This window comes from Mustela lutreola, chromosome 1, assembly GCF_030435805.1.
Source record: "Mustela lutreola isolate mMusLut2 chromosome 1, mMusLut2.pri, whole genome shotgun sequence".
Taxonomy (NCBI): Eukaryota; Metazoa; Chordata; class Mammalia; order Carnivora; family Mustelidae; genus Mustela; species Mustela lutreola.
In genome coordinates, this window is record NC_081290.1 from 27,899,350 (window position 1) to 27,916,630 (window position 17,281).

The following is a 17,281-nucleotide window of genomic DNA, read 5'->3' on the forward strand; positions in this document are numbered from 1 at the left end:
TCTGAGATCATGACCTGAGCTGAAACTAAGAGTCAGTCAACTGATTGTGCCACCCAGGTGCCCCCTTAGGAGCGTTTTAAAGTTTTCTTCATATACCTCTTACACATTTATCTGTAAGTTTATGTAAGGCTTTCTTATTTTTTTGTTGCTACTATATAAATAAATAAATAAATAAATAAATATATATATATATATATATAGATATATATATATATTTTTAACTTATGAAAGCTCTTGAGTTCTGTGAATTAATTTTGTAACAGAAGACTCTGGTGAATTCAAAATTTTTTGGTAGTAGTTTTTTAGTTGGTTCTCCTGAGTTTCAAGTAGAACCTTATCAATAGCAAACAGTGATGATTTCAACTCCTTTTTACAATTTAATACCGTATTTCTTGGTGGGTTTTTGTTTTTGTTTTTGTTTTTGCCTCTCATTTAATTGCATTAGCTGGCATCTCAGAATATTAAATCCCAGTGCTGACAGTGGGCATTTCTTTTCCGTGATTTCAATTGGAGTGATTCCCACAGAAAGCATAATGCTGGACTTGGGACGAATGTAAATATGGACTATTGTGTTAAGGAAGTACATATATATTATGATTTTACTGAGAATTTAAATTCTAGAGGTTGAAATTTGTCAAATGCCCTTTCAACATCTATGGTGATGTTCATGAGATTTTTCTCCTCGGATCTATTAATTATATTAATAAAATCCCTAATATTGATTACTTTTACATTCCTCTTGGTCATAGTATACTATTCTCCTGTGCTACTGGATTCAGTTTGTTAATATTTAATTAGGATTTTTGAGTGGACATGAGTGAGACTTGTTAGTATTTTTCCCTTTTGTACACAATATTTACTGTGTTGTTGGTGTTGATATTAAATCTATTTTATATACAAATTTAGTTTTTCTTCTTTTCACATGCTCTGGAATCATGCAACATCACAATATGTCTCCATAGAGTGTTTTTTTTTTTAAAGATTTTAATTAATTTATTTATTTGACAGAGAGAGAGAGATCACAAGTAGGCAGAGAGATGGGCAGAGAGAGAGGGAAGCAGGATCCCTGCTGAGCAGAGAGCCCTATGCGGGACTCAATCCCAGGACTCCGAGACCATGACCTGAACTGAAGGCAAAGGCCCAACCCACTGAGCCACCCAGGCCATCCATAGTGTTTTTAATGTTGTAGGTCTTTTAAAATCTTATCCATTTTCCCATTCAGTAGGTCCATTAACATTTCTAGGTCTTCTGGAATGAATTTTGATAAATTTTATGTTTTGCTAGTTAATCACTCATTTCATTCAACTTTTCAAATGTATTGTGTGGATTCAAGATGATTCTTTCATTTTTTTCCTGGACCTTGGTGGCTTATTTTCTTAAAATATATTTTCCCTATTATTTACTAATTAGATCAGTTAGCAAGTTACCTATTTCATTGTTTTTCCATCTATAACCAGATTTTGAATTTAATGACTAGTTCTGTTATATTTTTGTTTTTATAATTGATTATTTTCTGCTTTTGTCTTCATTCATCTCATTCTTCTACTTGACTTGGTTCTTGTCAACGTGTTGAGGTAGATACATTTATTTTGTATTTCCTTTGTTTACTGTTGTAAGTAATAAGACAGCACTGTTTGAACTATGTGGCAGTTTCTGATATGTGACAGGTCTTTATTATTTTCTAGATGTTTTCATTTTTACTTGAGTTTCCTTAAGTTATATAAAAGAGAACTTAAAAATGTAATGCAGTAGTAGCTTTCTCCTTTGGGGCTTGTTATTAATTTCTATTTCTATCGTTGTGTGGTCATGCCTTGTTTGCACTCTCTGCACCTTGAAGAGGAGGTCACTACCTAGACAACTTGATTGAACGCATGGTGTCTATGTGTTTGTGTATATGTACTCCCTGCATATCTACTGCACATACAACTTGGTTTTTTACCTCTTCATCTTTTATATCTTCTGTCCTCTTTGATGTGTAACACAATCCTTGGACGTGGTAGGAATTCAATAAAAGCTAGACTTTTATTATTTTAAAAGGTTATGAGAGATTTTCTTAATTTTGAAGTTTGACCAGAAAATGAGGCTTGTTCCTTGGTCAGCATCTAGCAGGAAGGAAAGACTGTGCTCAATGTGTCGCACAAACTTTGAGGGTCACACCTTGGTGTTGGCTTTGGGCAGTTCTCGGGCAAGTTGTTGGCACTTCAAAAGTGTAGACTTTCACACGTTTGGCAAACTTCTGAGATACTTCCCTCTCCACAAGGGTAAACATGCTCAGTAAAGGTGGAAACAAAATTTTTTTTTACATTTATCAAACAAACAACACAAACCAAACAGTCCAACATTCAATGTCATTTGAAAACCATCTACAGCTTTACTGGGGTTTCCCAGAGGATGTCCGTGGGACTCCAGTTCATAATCGAACATCAAACTTGTAATATTCTTCTCTCCTGCTGATTCTCTTCTTGTCTCTCCCATTCTCTGGAGGCAACTAAAATCACTCCTCTGCTCTTCTCTCCAGATGCCCCCAAAGCTTATTCTCTCTCCATCCCTGTCATGGATTCTGCTCATTTTTCCTCCTCCCTGCTTTTCCAGATGTATGTCTTGCTGCTTCCCTCACCCCATCTGCCATGTTGTTTCTTTTCTTCCACAATACAAGCTGCCAGTCTGTCTTACTGTGCTTCCTGTCCATCAATGATGTGTGTCTATTACCCTGATCATTATAAAGAAATTACAAAATGGGGTACAAGATTGTCAAATGCAGGATTTTTCTTAGAAAAATCCAGAACGAGGTTTTAAAAATACTCATACATTATAAATTTTTATCCCAATTAAATGTTTTTGTAGGTAAGACTTCTTAACATGTAAGGGAGATAAGATTGCATGTATTTGTGAAAATATTCTCTTCCATTTGTAGGAAGTCAGTAGGGTTTGGTTTTTATTCCTGAGACGGAGGTTTGTTTTTCTTCCTAAGAAGGACTAAATTTGTACAATGAATTGCTTTGCAGTCAAAAGAAGGTGCATTTATCGTCAGAGATTCCAGACATTTGGGATCCTACACAATTTCTGTGTTTATAAAAGCCAGAAGGTAAGCAACTGTGATTTTGATCACTTTAGAGGTAAAAATCCTTGGGACAGTCTTATGGAGACACTTGTCACACGGAGAAAGAGATATCACAGAACAGGAGACTGTTGGCCTGGAAGTTAGTACAACTGATTGGTATGAGTTGCCTTCCTAACGAGCTCTGTGTGTGACATTGATAAGTTAATGGGACTTGTCCCACCTCCTTTCCTCAACCACAAGGAAGTTGGCTTGGTGGTAGCAGGTAGTGGCGGTGCTTTCCTCATATCCCTTGGTTTACCTTGGGGTTTACCCATAGAGTGTTCTGCATTGAGAAAGCTTCTTGTGCCTTCCTACTGGAGGGTGTTCTCTGGCTGTGGGAACTTGTGGTCCCCAAGGGTAGACTTGTGGTGCTTGAGAATTAGCATCCTAAGAGTAGCCCTCCATCAAGGAGGAATGGAAGATTAGCCTTTCAGCTCCTTTGGATTTTTGTGGGACAATTCTCAGACGTGTTCCACAGTCTCTCGGGGCTGCCCAGAGTCCCCGTAGCTCACAGCAAACCCGTTTATCAACATACTCTGGGTTTTCCTCCTTTCTTTGTTTCATATCTCCTTACGTCCTTCACAGTAAAATTATTCACTTACTGAACTTATACTGATATTCAACAAATACTTATAAGTGTCCCTAATGGGCTCTTCTGTTTTGGACACTGGAATTGTGCACTCAACAACTTTGGCTGGAGTTATGTTCGAATCTAAGGACCCAGTAAGATGGCTCAGGAATTTAGCCAGTGGTGACGAGGTACTAGTTGACTAACTGCAGCGTGTAGTGTCCCTAGGATAAACGTTTCAGAGGTGGAGTCCTGTTGCTTCACGAAATTTGACTAAGTTTCAAAGTGGTCTTTTGCTTGTTTACTAATTCACATTCTATTGACTGTAGGAATATGGAGGCTACCATCAAACATTACCAGATTAAAAAGAATGACTCAGGACAGTGGTACGTGGCTGAGAGACACCTCTTTCAATCAATCCCTGACTTGATCTGGTATCACCAGCACAATGCGGCGGGTAAGTCAGGAGCTTCGGGCTGGGAGAGTCAGGGAGCCTGGCCCCCCAAAGCAGGCAATGCGTCTTTGGTCTCAGACACTTTAACAGGAACGAATACCCCTGCAGAGATCTGTAAGTGCTTGAAATACAACCTGTGTTCTGAATAATTCTCCTCATTGATGCTTCTTTGTTTTTCTAGTCAGGGGCTAAGAAGTAGGTTTATTTTTTTTTTTACATTTCTGCCAGGTTAGAAAAATGATAGCTGGGAGAAAAGCAAAAGGCAATGTAATCCCAATGCATTTGTTCTGGAAATTTCCATAGGGCTAAGTGTAATGGAATTTCAAGTGCCCTCAATAATCATGCTTCCTTCTCTCTTTGCCCCCATAAATTCACTCTCTACTTCAATCGTACAGAAAATAGCCCTTACATATCTTATTCTCTATTCCTTCCTGTTTTGGAGATTGCAAAAAGTTGTATAGGACACAGCTTTTCACAGTTAGAATTTGACTTAAATAAAGCAGAGGCATCATTTAACCCCCTTCCCCAGGTGTTGTTTGCAGTAGTTGTTAATTTTGCAAATTTATCTATGGAAAGATAACAGATTCCAGAAAGTTCCACCACAATTATAATCACAGCTCTGGCCTTCAGTCCTCCCCCAACCTGTCCTGGACCACTTTGAACACAGGGGGAATCTTCTTACCTCAACATTATAGAATTTGGAACCCACTGTAACTTTTCATATTATTTTGATTTGTTGCCATACAGTACTTTTTAAGATTTCTCTCAAGAGAAGTTGTGTTGACCAAAAAAAAAAAAAAAAAAAAAAAAAAAAAAAAAAATCCTCTTGAAAAAGGACCACTTTTCCATTACACTAGTTCTAAATATCAAGAGTAAATCCAAGGAAGTTTTTATCCATTTTGGGGATGAGTCCACATGGATATTCCAGACGGTCCCTGGGAGTTTGGTTAGACGGAAGTAGCAGTGGGTCTGAGTGGGACCAGGGAGGAGGTATTCGTTTCTAGAGATAGAAACCCTTAGAATCAGGAGATCAGTTCTGAGTTTTTTTCTTCACAGTCCTTTTTTCCTTCCCTTCAAAGAAAAAGTTTAAGAAACAGAGTGCTTATGCTGGTGTGGTTAAAAAAATACTAAGATCAGGATGTGCTGACATGAAGAGATGTTAGTGATAAGTTGTTTAGTAAAGAGAAAAAAGTGCAAAGCAGTATATGAGAATAGAGTTCCACTTTTGTAAACAAAAATACACACATGTGTGCATAGAAAAGTTCTGTTGAAGTTTAGTTAATAATTTTTAAACTGAAAAGATTATAACGAACTACAAATTTAATGTTTGCCTCTGGGAAATGATGTGGGGGGGCGGTAAGGGAAGCTTTTATTTTCTGCCTTATGAGATTGCTTTAGGGTAGTGTACATGAATTATTCTTATAATGCATAAAAGATCACTTTTTTAAAAGATTATTTATTTATTTATTTGACAGAGAGAGCCATCACAAGTAGGCAGAGAGGCAGGCAGAGAGAGAGAGAGGGAGAAGCAGGCTTCCCGCCAAGCAGAGAGCCCAATGTGGGGCTCGATCCCAGGACCCTGAGATCATGGCCTGAGCTGAAGACAGAGACTTTAACCCACTGAGCCACGCAGGCACCCCAAAGATCACGTTTAAAAAGAAAAAAACTGGATCAGGGTGCCTGGGTGGCTTGGTTCTTTAAGTGTCTGCCTTCAGCTCAAGTCATGATCCTAGGGTCCTGGGATCCAATCTGATGTGGGGCTCCCTGCTTCCATTCCCTCTGCCGCTCTCCCGCTTTTGCGCTCTGTCAAATAAATAAATAAAATCTAAAAAAAAAAAAAAAAAAAAAAAAAAAAGAGAAAAAGTGATTTAAACAAAACAACAACAACAAAAAGAAAAACTTCCAAGTATAGCCATATTTATTAGGGAGAAAAGCAAGTACAGAAGATATAAGAAAATAAGAAGAAGGATGATAAGGGGAAGGGAATGGGATCCAGAAACAGCGATGTTTATTGAAGACTTACTTTGGGCCCGTCCCTATTCTGAGCATTTTTAATGTGTATTTATTTATTTAATCTTCGGAATGATCCTGAGAAGTAGGTGCTGTTGGTAGCTCTGTCTTACAGATGAAGAAACTGAGGCATGGGTGGTACATATGTGTACCATTTGTGCTGAGATTTGAACTCAAAGAATCCTTGAGACCATTAGAACCAATGAACCCACTGGCTCCAGAGTCTGCTCTCAATGACTGCGATAGCTTCCAGAAAGACACAGGTCATATCACTGGAGGGTACTTTGGAGGGTCCAGTTTCAGAGGAGGCTGTGAATCAGAGCCGATGACTATCTTGTTGACTTTCTTTCTTCTGGTCAATTTAGTCATGACAATCCATCTCTTTCCCAGAAGTAAGGACAGTGCCAAGAGAGTGACTTCTTTCCATCAGAGAGGTCATTCAACTACTGGTAGTAAATCACAGAGTAAAATGTTTAGCAAATAAGAACTTTGAAAATTAGAAGAAAGTGTTAGGGTCTTAAAGAAATTCCTCGTTATGTTCTATATTGAGATCAGGTGTGTAGAGTCCCAACTCGATGAGGACTCTAACTTCAGCTAGGTCTTCACTGTTAAGTATCCTCTCCTGTTCTCTCTTCAAACTTTTACCATCTTCTCAAGGCCCCTTTTCCAATATTATTCATTACCCTATCAACAAACCCCTAGCTGTCCACTTCATTAAGAAAACTGAAGCCACCTGTCATGAATTGCCTCAATCTTGTCCTCTGGCTACCAAGCTGTCATCTTTGCCTCACTCCTTCCAGTGGTAGCAAGGCTGAGCCTATGCTCCTGTTCCCTCCTCTCCTCTCCTGCTAGGACCACCAACCGTCCACTCTTCCTTTCTCTCCTGTATCTCATCCATTTCTTCTTACTTTCTCCCCTAACCCTGTAAACATCCTTAAGAAAAGCCAAAAAACAAAGTCCTCCCTTGGTCCTTTCTTCTTTTAGATATTGGTCTTCAAAATCACAATTTTAGAAGATTGTGTCCACATCCATTGTGTCCATTTGGTCATTTGCCACTTGCTTTTCAAATGTCTGCAGTCTGGCTTCTGCCTCTGGTGCCTCCATTGCCCAACATCTTACCAGTGACCCCCATATTGACCTATAGGGTGATGCTTTCTGTTCTTCTATTTTTCAAGTCCTCTGTCACCCCTTGAAACTCCCTGCTTTCCAGACATTTTGACATTGCCTTTTCTCATTCTCGAATTCAGATCATTCCTTAAAGTTCTTCCCAATGGGTCTTACTTCTACTCTTCCCTTAAACATTGGTATTCTTCAGGGATCTGTTCCTGATCACTCGTCTCCTCACTCTAGACTTTTCTCTTTGCAGAATTCTTCTGCCCGATAGTTCCAGGCACTTGCAATCCTACGGGCCCTGAATCAGTGATAGTATGGAACTCTTCATCTTAACCACTGCTTTCGCTCCAAACCTACTCTTCCTGTTGTCTATTTCAGATAATAGTGTCAGCATCCTGCCAGTTACAGGGGCTGGAAACAGGAGTCACAAGAGATGATCTCATTATCCTTAATGGATAACTTCTTTCCTCCTCCCCTTCCCCTCTGTCTCCTCCCCTTCCCTTTCCTTCCCCCATTCTTCCCCTCCCTCTCTTTTATTACTCTTCCCCTTCCCCTGCCTCCTCCTTCTCCTCCTCCTCCTCCTTCTCTTCAGTTATTAGAAAACTTTCTTTTATTGAAGTGTATTTACCATGCAATAGTATATTCAGTGGTTCAACGTTTATATAGTGATTCAACATTTATATACATTGCAAAGTGGTCACCACAATAAATCTAGCTACCATCTGTCACCATACAAAGTTATCACATATTATTAACTATATGCCCTATGCTATACATTGCATCCCCTACAAAAAATTTATCTTTTAATCTTTCCTTATTTTGCCCAACCTACCACCCCCAGCCTCTTACTTTAGCAACCAACAGATTGTTCTGTTTCTATGTTTCTGTTTTGTTTTGTTTTCTTGCTTTTTTTTTTTCAGATTTCACATAGAAGTGAATTCATACAGTATCAGTCTTTTTCTCTCTGATTTTTTCACTTAATCTAATACTTTCTAGGTCAATCCACGTTGTTGTAAGTGGCAAGATTTTATTCTTTCTTATGGCTGAAGGCTATTTCATTATTCCAGCCATATATTCTTTATCTGTTCATCTATCAGTAGACACTAAGGTTGCTTTTGTATTTTTTCTGTTTAAATAATGCTGCAGTGAACATAAGGGTGCATATGTCTCTTCAAATTAGTGGTTTTTTTTTTTTTTTTTATTTCTTTGGAGAAATACCCGGAAGTGGAATTGCTGGATGGTATGGTAGTTTTATTTTTAGTTTTTTGAGGCACCTCTACACTGTTTTCCATGGTGACCACAGCGTTTTGTATTCCCACCAACAGTGCATGAGGATTCTCTTTGCTTTGCATCTCTTTACTTCGCCAACACTTGTTATTTCTTGTCTGATTGGTACTAGCCATTCCAACAGGTATGAGGTGATACTTCATTGTGTATTTGATTTGCATTTCCCTGATGATGAGGAATGCTGAGTAGCTTTTCATGTATCTGATGACCATCTGTATGTCTTTTGGGGGAAATATCTACTTGGGTCCTCTGTCCATTTTTTACATTGGATTGTTTGGTCTTTTTTTTTTTTTTTATATTGAGTTGTTTGAATTCTTTATGTATTTTGGGTATTACTTCTTTTCAGTTATAATATTTGCAAATACCTTCTGCCATTCAAGTAGGTTGCCATTTTGTTTTGTTGATGGTTTCCTTCACTGTGCAAAAGCTTTTTAGTTTGATGTAGTCCCATTTGTCTATTTTTGCTTTTGTTGACTTTGCCGAAGGAGACAGATGAAAAAAATATTGCTTAGACTGATGTCCAAGAGCTTATTACCTGTGGTTTCTTCTGGGTGTTTGATATTTTCTGGTTTTACACTTAAGTCTTTAATGCATTTTGAGTGTATGTGTTTGTGTGTATTTGTGTGTGTAGTATAAAAAAGTGGTCTACTTTCATTTTTTGCCTATAATTGTCCAGTTTTCCCAGCACTACTTACTAAAGAGACCTTTGATGGGGATCTTTTCACCATTTATGTGTTTGTCTTCTTTGTCAAAGATTAACTGACCATATAAACTTGGGTTTATTTCTGGGCTTTCTATTCTATTCCATTGTTCCGTGTGTCTGTTTTTGTGCCGGTAACATACTGTTTCAATTCTTATAGCTTTGTAGTATAGTTTGAAATCGGGGAGCGTGATACTTCCAGCTTTTTTTTCTCTCTCAAGACTGCTTTGGTTATTCAGAGCCTTTTGTGATTCCAGACAAATTTTAGTACTATTTGTTCTAGAACTTTCATTTAATTATCAAGTGCAATGAATTTCATATCCAAGTATGTCTCATATAGGTTCCTGCTTCTCTTTGTCTCCCAGCGCTGCTCTAATCATTGCTCACTTGGACAACCATAATGGCCCCTTAACTGGTCTTGCCTTCAATGTTGACTTCATCTCAATCCATCCTCTATGCTGACATCAGAATGAACTACCAAAAATGTAAATTTGACCATGCTTCTCCCTTATTTGGGAACTCTCCATGGCTCCTTCCCACTTGCTGGATGATATAATGTTCCCTAACATGGCTTATAAGACCCATCATAACCAGAATATTACCTACGTCTCAAGTGTAATTTCTTGCCTCTTCTATCTCTCACCTTTTGCTCAAGTAGCACATCCTGCTTATCTCTATGTATCATCTCATGCTTTACTTCTGCCTGGGCTGTTCCTCACAGATTCTCTTCATGGGCTAACTCCATTTGTCGTATTCATCTCAGGGATCATTTCCTTCCAGAAGACTTCTTTGAATCCAAAAATGTGTGATGTGCTGTGTCTTAGAGCGTCTTGTGTTTCCCCAGTCCAGGTTCTACTCCTTTTATATTAGAATTGCCTTTCTCTGCCTGTGTCCCCTCACTGAGATGGAGCCCCTGAGTACAGAGTCCTAACCTTATTCATCTTCGGTCCTCCAGAATCTTGGAGATCTACCTAGAAGACTGTCTTGCTCACAGTAGGCACTTAATGATCCTTTTTTCCTTTCTCTTCTTTACACTGGCCACATTTGTTTCTGTCTTCCAGACTTTGCACATGCTGTTCCATCTGCCTGGAAAGCTTTTCTTCCTGATCTTTGTAAGACGACTCCTTGTCAATGAACGTCAGCATAGCTGTCATCTTGTCAGAAAGGCCTTCCCTGAACACCCACTCGATAGAAGCTGTATTGTATCTACTCTGCTTACCCCTCATCATCGTCTGCTTTTTCTTATGTGTGTGTGTACTTGTTTATATTTTCTTCTCCTACTGAAATGTCAGCCCTACAGGAACAGGGACCATAACTGGCTTATTCACTGCCTCACTGCTCTGTCCCACTGTTTGGATGGTGCTTGGCACAAAGCAGGCTCCAAATAAACATTAGTCGAAGAAATAAATAATAAATGTTTGTTGAACTAAATTGAAATTGATGGAGCAGAATACTACAGGCTGACCCAATCAAAAGAAGTCTCATTTACTCTACCATGCTCTTAAAAAAAAAAAAAAAAAAGGAAAAACAAAACAAAAAACAACCCAACTACTCTCAAAAAGTGGGGTCAGGAAATGGGTACACTTAAACACTGTTGATGGTTAAATGAATCGGTACAAGTTTTCTATCTGTGCTTTGATCAAGAAGTCACATTTTAAGGAATTTATTCTAAGGAGATAATTTGAGAGGTACCTAAAAATTTATGTTCAAAAACATACAGCATTGGGGACCTGGATGGCTCAGTGGGTTAAGCCTCTGCCTTCGGCTCAGGTCATGATCTCAGGGTCCTGGTATCAAGTCCCACATCGGGCTCTCTGCTCAGCAGGGAGCCTGCTTCCCCCCAACCCCCACCCCAGGCCTGCCTTTCTGCCTACTTGTGATCTCTGTCAACTAAATAAATAAAATCTTAAAAAAAAAAAACCCATACAGCATATTTTATAATAGTGGCATCTTAGAAATAACTGAACTCTAATTTATAGTCACTAACATATATCAATGGCATATTGAGTATAAAACAGTTTCTAGGAAAACATGTACTTTTCTGTGAAACATATCGAGTGTTTATATGTTTTCAAACACATATATAGAGATCTTTGCCAAGGTGTTCACATGAATGATAACAATGCATCTCTGGCTGCTAAGATTTTGTGAGATCTTTTCTTCGTGTTTAAATTTTCTTAGATTTTAAAATGTGTGCCCAATGAGCAAATATTATTTTATGAAAAATGGGGAAAATAAGTAAATAGACTCATGGAGAACACTTTTCCACCTAACTTATTTGAAGACCAACATCATCATCTAGTACACTGGTTTTTTTCTTTTATGTTAGTAAGTGCCGATTAAAATGCCGATTTCTGTCTCTCCCCAGGTCTCATGACCCGTCTCCGCTACCCAGTTGGACTGATGGGCAGCTGTTTGCCAACCACAGCTGGCTTTAGCTATGGTAACGTATGCACGTGTACCCAAGGGCGACATCGAGTCCAGCAAAGAATCGACCCCAAGTTCCCTCTATGTTTCTTTAAATTCTTAGCTTTTCTGAGATGTCTAGATAGGTTTCCTCTCAAAGTTTAAATCCGCCTTCTGAGACACTTAAATAAAATACATGCATCTCACAAGAGCAATTTAAACTTTGGAAGGAAATGTTTTGGTTTTGCTTCAGATTTCATTATACAGTAGCAGGAACGCTTTTGATAGATTACAATCCTTTTTGTTTGGCAGTTTGAGCTGTTGCGGACTGGGAACCATGATGACCGGGAAATGACTGCTGTCCAAGAGAGAACTGCTACAAAGAGCCACCCAGAGTGTCCCCTTCCCCTTTTATTAAAAATACAACCTGTAGAGGGCGCCTGGGTGGCTCAGTGGGTTAAGCCTCTGCCTTCCTCTCAGGTCATGGTTTCCGGGTTCTGGAATCGAGTTCCACATCGGGCTCTCTTCTCAGCAGGGAGCCCGCTTCCCTCCCTCTCTCTCTGCCTGCCTCTCAGCCTACTTGTGATCTCTCTCTGTGTGTCAAATGAGGAAATAAAATCTTAAAAGAAAATACAACCTTAGAAAGTTTAATTTGAACTATTTTTAGCAGATGAATATTTGCAAATCTGTAAGAGTAAAGAAGAGCCAAAGAATTCTGTTCTGTAATTTGGTGACACTTTATTCCCTTAAGTTTCTCTCATTAGTGAGAAACAGAAAATACCTAGATAAATGATGACATCATTATATAGTGTAACAGATAAGCAGGACTCAGGCTCTCTATTTTAACTGGGATGGGAGAATGATTCAGGGTATTATGGGTCCTGGGTTATTCCTCTGCCCTTAATACTATACATATAATAGAAGTTCTGTCATTAACCATTTATTTAGGTAGAGCATGGTCCTGTTTAATTTTTTAAAAGTGTCCAAAATTAACAAAACAGCAAACAACATGTGTTGGAGAGGATGTGGAGAAAGAGGAACCCTCTTACACTGTTGGTGGGAATGCAAGTTGGTGCAGCCTCTTTGGAGAACAGTGTGGAGATTCCTCAAGAAATTAAAAATAGAGCTTCCCTATGACCCTGCCATTGCACTCCTGGGTATTTACCCCAAGGATACAGATGTCGTGAAAAGAAGGGCCATCTGTACCCCAATGTTTATAGCAGCAATGGCCACGGTCGCCAAACTATGGAAAGAACCAAGATGCCCTTCAACGGACGAATGGATAAGGAAGATGTGGTCCATATACACTATGGAGTATTATGCCTCCATCAGAAACGATGAATATCCAACTTTTGTAGCAACATGGACGGGACTGGAAGAGATTATGCTGAGTGAAATAAGTCAAGCAGAGAGAGTCAATTATCATATGGTTTCACTTATTTGTGGAGCATAACAAATATCATGGAGGACAAGGGGGTGTTACAGAGGAGAAGGGAGTTGGGGTAAATTGGAAGGGGAGGTGAATCACGAGAGACTATGGACTCTGAAAAACAATCTGAGGGGTTTGAAGTGGCAGGGGTGTGGGAGGTTGGGGTACCAGGTGGTGGGTATTATAGAGGCCATGGATTGCATGGAGCACTGGGTGTGATGAACAAATAATGAATACTGTTTTTCTGAAAATAAATAAATTGAAAAAATTAAAAAAAAAAACAAAAAAAAACACCACTCAAAAAAAAATAAACTTCTTAATTTTTTAACATTTAGAACAGTGCACAACTCATAACTCTATAGCTCAATTAGTTTTGCCTGGTTTTGACTATTTTGACTATTTAATATGAATGGAATGATGCATTTGTATCTGGCTTCTTCCTCTTCCCCGGTGGTATTGGGTGTGGCTTGCTCATCTCCGCTGGGGTGTTGTGTGACATTCACGACTATACCACAGCTGATTTACCAGTTTCCGTAGATGGCCATTTGGGTTGAAACCAATTTTTATCTCATAAATAACATCATTATGGACATTCATGCATGTCTTTGGATGAGGTTCAGTACACGTTTAAGCTCCAACAATGTTAGCTGTACACTTAGGAGTAGAATTCTTGGGTCATAGAGTATGTGCACACTCAGATTTGGTTCATTTTCCAAAACGCTTATACCAAATTACACTTCAATCAATAGCATATGGGCTTTCCAGCTGTTCCACACTTTTACCCTTGCCAATATTTAGTATTCTTGTGGATTCTTGTCTTTAGTTTTCACGTTAGCCAATCTGGTGTATGTACTAGTGTTATCTCGTTATGGTCTAAATTTGCATTTCCCTGATTACTAATTATTTTGATCAGCTTTTAATAGGCTTAGTGGTCATTTGGGTACCCTCTTTTGTGAAAGATACTCCATTCAAGTTTTCTAACCTTTAAAAATGTAGTTATCTGCCTTTTTCTAATTGATTTTTTCATATTCTGAATAGGAATTCTTTACAGGTGACATGTTTTAGAAATACCTTCTCCCAATCTGTGGCTTACATTTTCCCTCTCTTAAAGGGGTATATTTGATGAACAGGATTTTTATGAAGTGTAATTTGTCAGTATTTTCCTTCATGGTTATGTTCTGTTGAATAAATTTATGTCAGTATTAAAGTCATAAATATATGCAGACCATGTTACTTTTAAAACATAAAACATACCCTACTATTGGGAGGCCGCCTTTACAATTTTTTAAAAGGCATTATTCGAAAGTTCCACCAGATGGCGCTGTTACTAAGTAAAAAGAGACCCTAAAAAGAAAATTTGCTCTTTGAACTGTTTTCAAGAGGGTTATTTTTAAAAGTTCTTTTTGCCTCATTTGGCTTCTATGGAAGTGAAATATATCATAACACAAATTTCACTTCAAACATATACTTAGAGACGTGTGAGTTAGAATTGTAGCATTGGACCTATTTATGAGGGGAAATTGTTAGGCTTTTCGCTAGGAGAAGGCGTGAAGACAGGAAAGCCCTTTAGGGGTGGGAGTGGACAAAGGAGCCACAGAAGAAGTGGTGTGGGGGGAGGTGGGGGAAAACAAACGTCCTGTGCCTCACAAGTTTACTCAGAAGGACAAAAACAAATGGGGACATACATATTCTTGGGGCCGGATCTAATTTTGGTAGGTTTGGTTCAGAAAGACAAAGCTTTGCCTGCCTTTCATTGTTTCCAAGCAAGTCAAGTTCATATCTTTTTTTTTTTTTAAAGATTTTATTTATTTATTTGAAAGAGAGATCACCAGTAGGCAGAGAGGCAGGCAGAGAGAGAGGGGGAAGCAGGCTCTCCGCCGAGCAGAGAGCCCGGTATGGGGCTCCATCCCAGGACTCCAGAATCATGACCTGAGTTGAAGGCAGAGGCTCAACCCACTGAGCCACCCAGGTGCCCCTCAAGTTCGTATCTTTAAACTTGAATTCTGGAATTACACATGGAAACGACCATGACAGCGTTAAAAATGGTTGCCTTTCTGCTCCCCTCATTCATAAAAATGTTAACTTCTTTGTAAAGGAATAGAGTAGGTCTAGATCATTTTTGAATCTCTTCTAGCTCTAAAATTTTTCCCTACTCGTAACACGATGTTTTCTTTTTCTAGAAAAATGGGAGATCGATCCTGCTGAGCTCGCTTTTGTAAAGGAGATTGGAAGCGGTCAGTTTGGGGTGGTCCATTTAGGTGAATGGCGGGCGCACATCCGGGTGGCTATCAAGGCCATCAGTGAAGGCTCCATGTCGGAAGAGGACTTCATCGAGGAGGCTAAAGTGATGATGTGAGTATGAGCCATGCCAGATAAGCAGCATGCGGCATTCTGCTGTCATGGAAAGAACATGGGTTTGGGAGCAATCACACTTCGATGTATACCACAACTTTACTCGAGCTTGTGTGGCGTCCCTTAACTGAAAAATACATTTTATAAAGGAGAAAGAGAAATCAGACAAAATATACATATACAAGATATCTATCTACGGGTTAAAATCATGTGGAGATTCTCTGAACACCTCTTTTCCACTACCTGGTAGTGGTCTTGCATGCTAATCATAAGGTAATATGTCAATTAATCACTCATTTACATTATTTTAGGGTAAATAATCTCCCAGAGTCATTGACTTTATTTTGCCTCTCTGAATGAAAATAGGTAACATTTCAAGTTACTTTTGACTAACAGAGAAGTTGGCTTATTAGGCATCTTCTAAAATTACAAACATTAACTTGAATATTGTTTTCCATGATGTCTACTTGGCTTAGCAAGCCTTTAGGGACTGAGTGCTATACTCCAGAAGAAACAATAAACTTTTGAAGTTTAGATCACTAAAAAGTTCTGTCTGTATTTTAATAAGCAACATTCAAGGACATGTGTGTATGTGTGTGTGTTTGTGTATGTGTATGTGTTCGCTAAATACAGAGCAGGGTTTCAAGTTGGCAAGTGTTTTTGGTCTCCAACTTTATCTAAAATTTCATTCTCAATGTCTTTACTTTTAGAAAAATATTTTTAAGGATTTTATTTATTTATTCATGAGAGACAGAGAGAGGGGGAAGCAGAGGCAGAGGGAGAATCAGGTTCCCCGATGCAGGGCTCAATCCCAGTCCCCAGGATCATGACCTGAGCCAAGCCAGACGCTTAACCGGCTGAGCCACCCAGGAGCCCTATTTTTTTTAGAATTTAATTTTCTTTCTTTCTTTTTTTAATGCATCAATCACAGTTTCCTCCCTTCAATCTGTCTCGAATTTTCATCTGAGCAGCTGCGGGCAGGAAAGGTGGAACTCAAGGAACAGGAGCTCTGTTAAGACCCAGGCAAGGAGAAGTGGCCATGAGGAAGCCAAAGGCTTGCTTGCAGGAAGAAAAGCAGAAAAAAACAGAATACGGAGCACGTAATATTCTGTACCTGCAGGAACTTGGGGAGTGCTGCTTGAACTCTTGACCCCACTTATGCAGCACGTACAGTGGAAAGGAAACTGTTCTACTTTCTCTGTGGTTGGGTTCATTTTTCTCGAATCTTGATGTTGAAGATTACATACGTAGAGTTGGTAAATATTACCAGTTGCGTCTCCGCGCTTTAAAGGGCAAAAATGAGTCTGCTAACTGGTGTGTGCTTTTTCTTCAACAGGAAATTATCTCATCCCAGGCTGGTCCAGCTCTATGGAGTGTGCATACAGCAGAAGCCGCTGTACATAGTGACCGAGTTTATGGAGAACGGCTGCCTGCTGAAATATGTCAGGGACAGAAGGGGAGCGCTTACCAAGGAGATGCTGCTGAGCATGTGCCAGGATGTCTGTGAAGGGATGGAGTATCTGGAGAGGAACTGCTTCATCCACAGGGACTTAGTAAGTCGGACATAAATCGGCCGATTATTCTCTGCATGACATTGGGAAGATTATGACTATTGAGAATTTTCAATACTTGTTTTAAAGATTTTATTTCCATTTGTCAGAGAGAGAGAGAGAGAGAGCACTCACAAGAAGAGAGGAAGAGGGAGAAGCAGGCTCCCCGCTGAGCAGGGAGCCCAATGCAGGGCTCGATCCTAGGACCCTGGGATCATGACCTGAGCCAAAGGCAGATGCTTAACCAATGGAGCCACCCAAGAGTCCTAATGATTTTCACTCTTTTAAATAAAACACTTTTGGCTTAGTTTC

General features: G+C 39.2%; 1 protein-coding gene across 2 annotated transcripts in view; it reads left to right on the top strand.

Annotated features, from left to right (window-relative positions):
* TXK (TXK tyrosine kinase) overlaps positions 1-17,281 on the top strand; it is a 61,634-nt gene that overhangs the window by 33,874 nt on the left and 10,479 nt on the right. For both annotated transcript variants that reach the window (XM_059161961.1, XM_059161969.1), the window contains 5 exons: positions 3,006-3,085; positions 3,998-4,125; positions 11,601-11,675; positions 15,248-15,419; positions 16,756-16,972. In XM_059161961.1, coding sequence (XP_059017944.1) covers positions 3,006-3,085; positions 3,998-4,125; positions 11,601-11,675; positions 15,248-15,419; positions 16,756-16,972 — 672 coding nt within the window. The remainder of the gene's footprint in view (positions 1-3,005; positions 3,086-3,997; positions 4,126-11,600; positions 11,676-15,247; positions 15,420-16,755; positions 16,973-17,281) is intronic.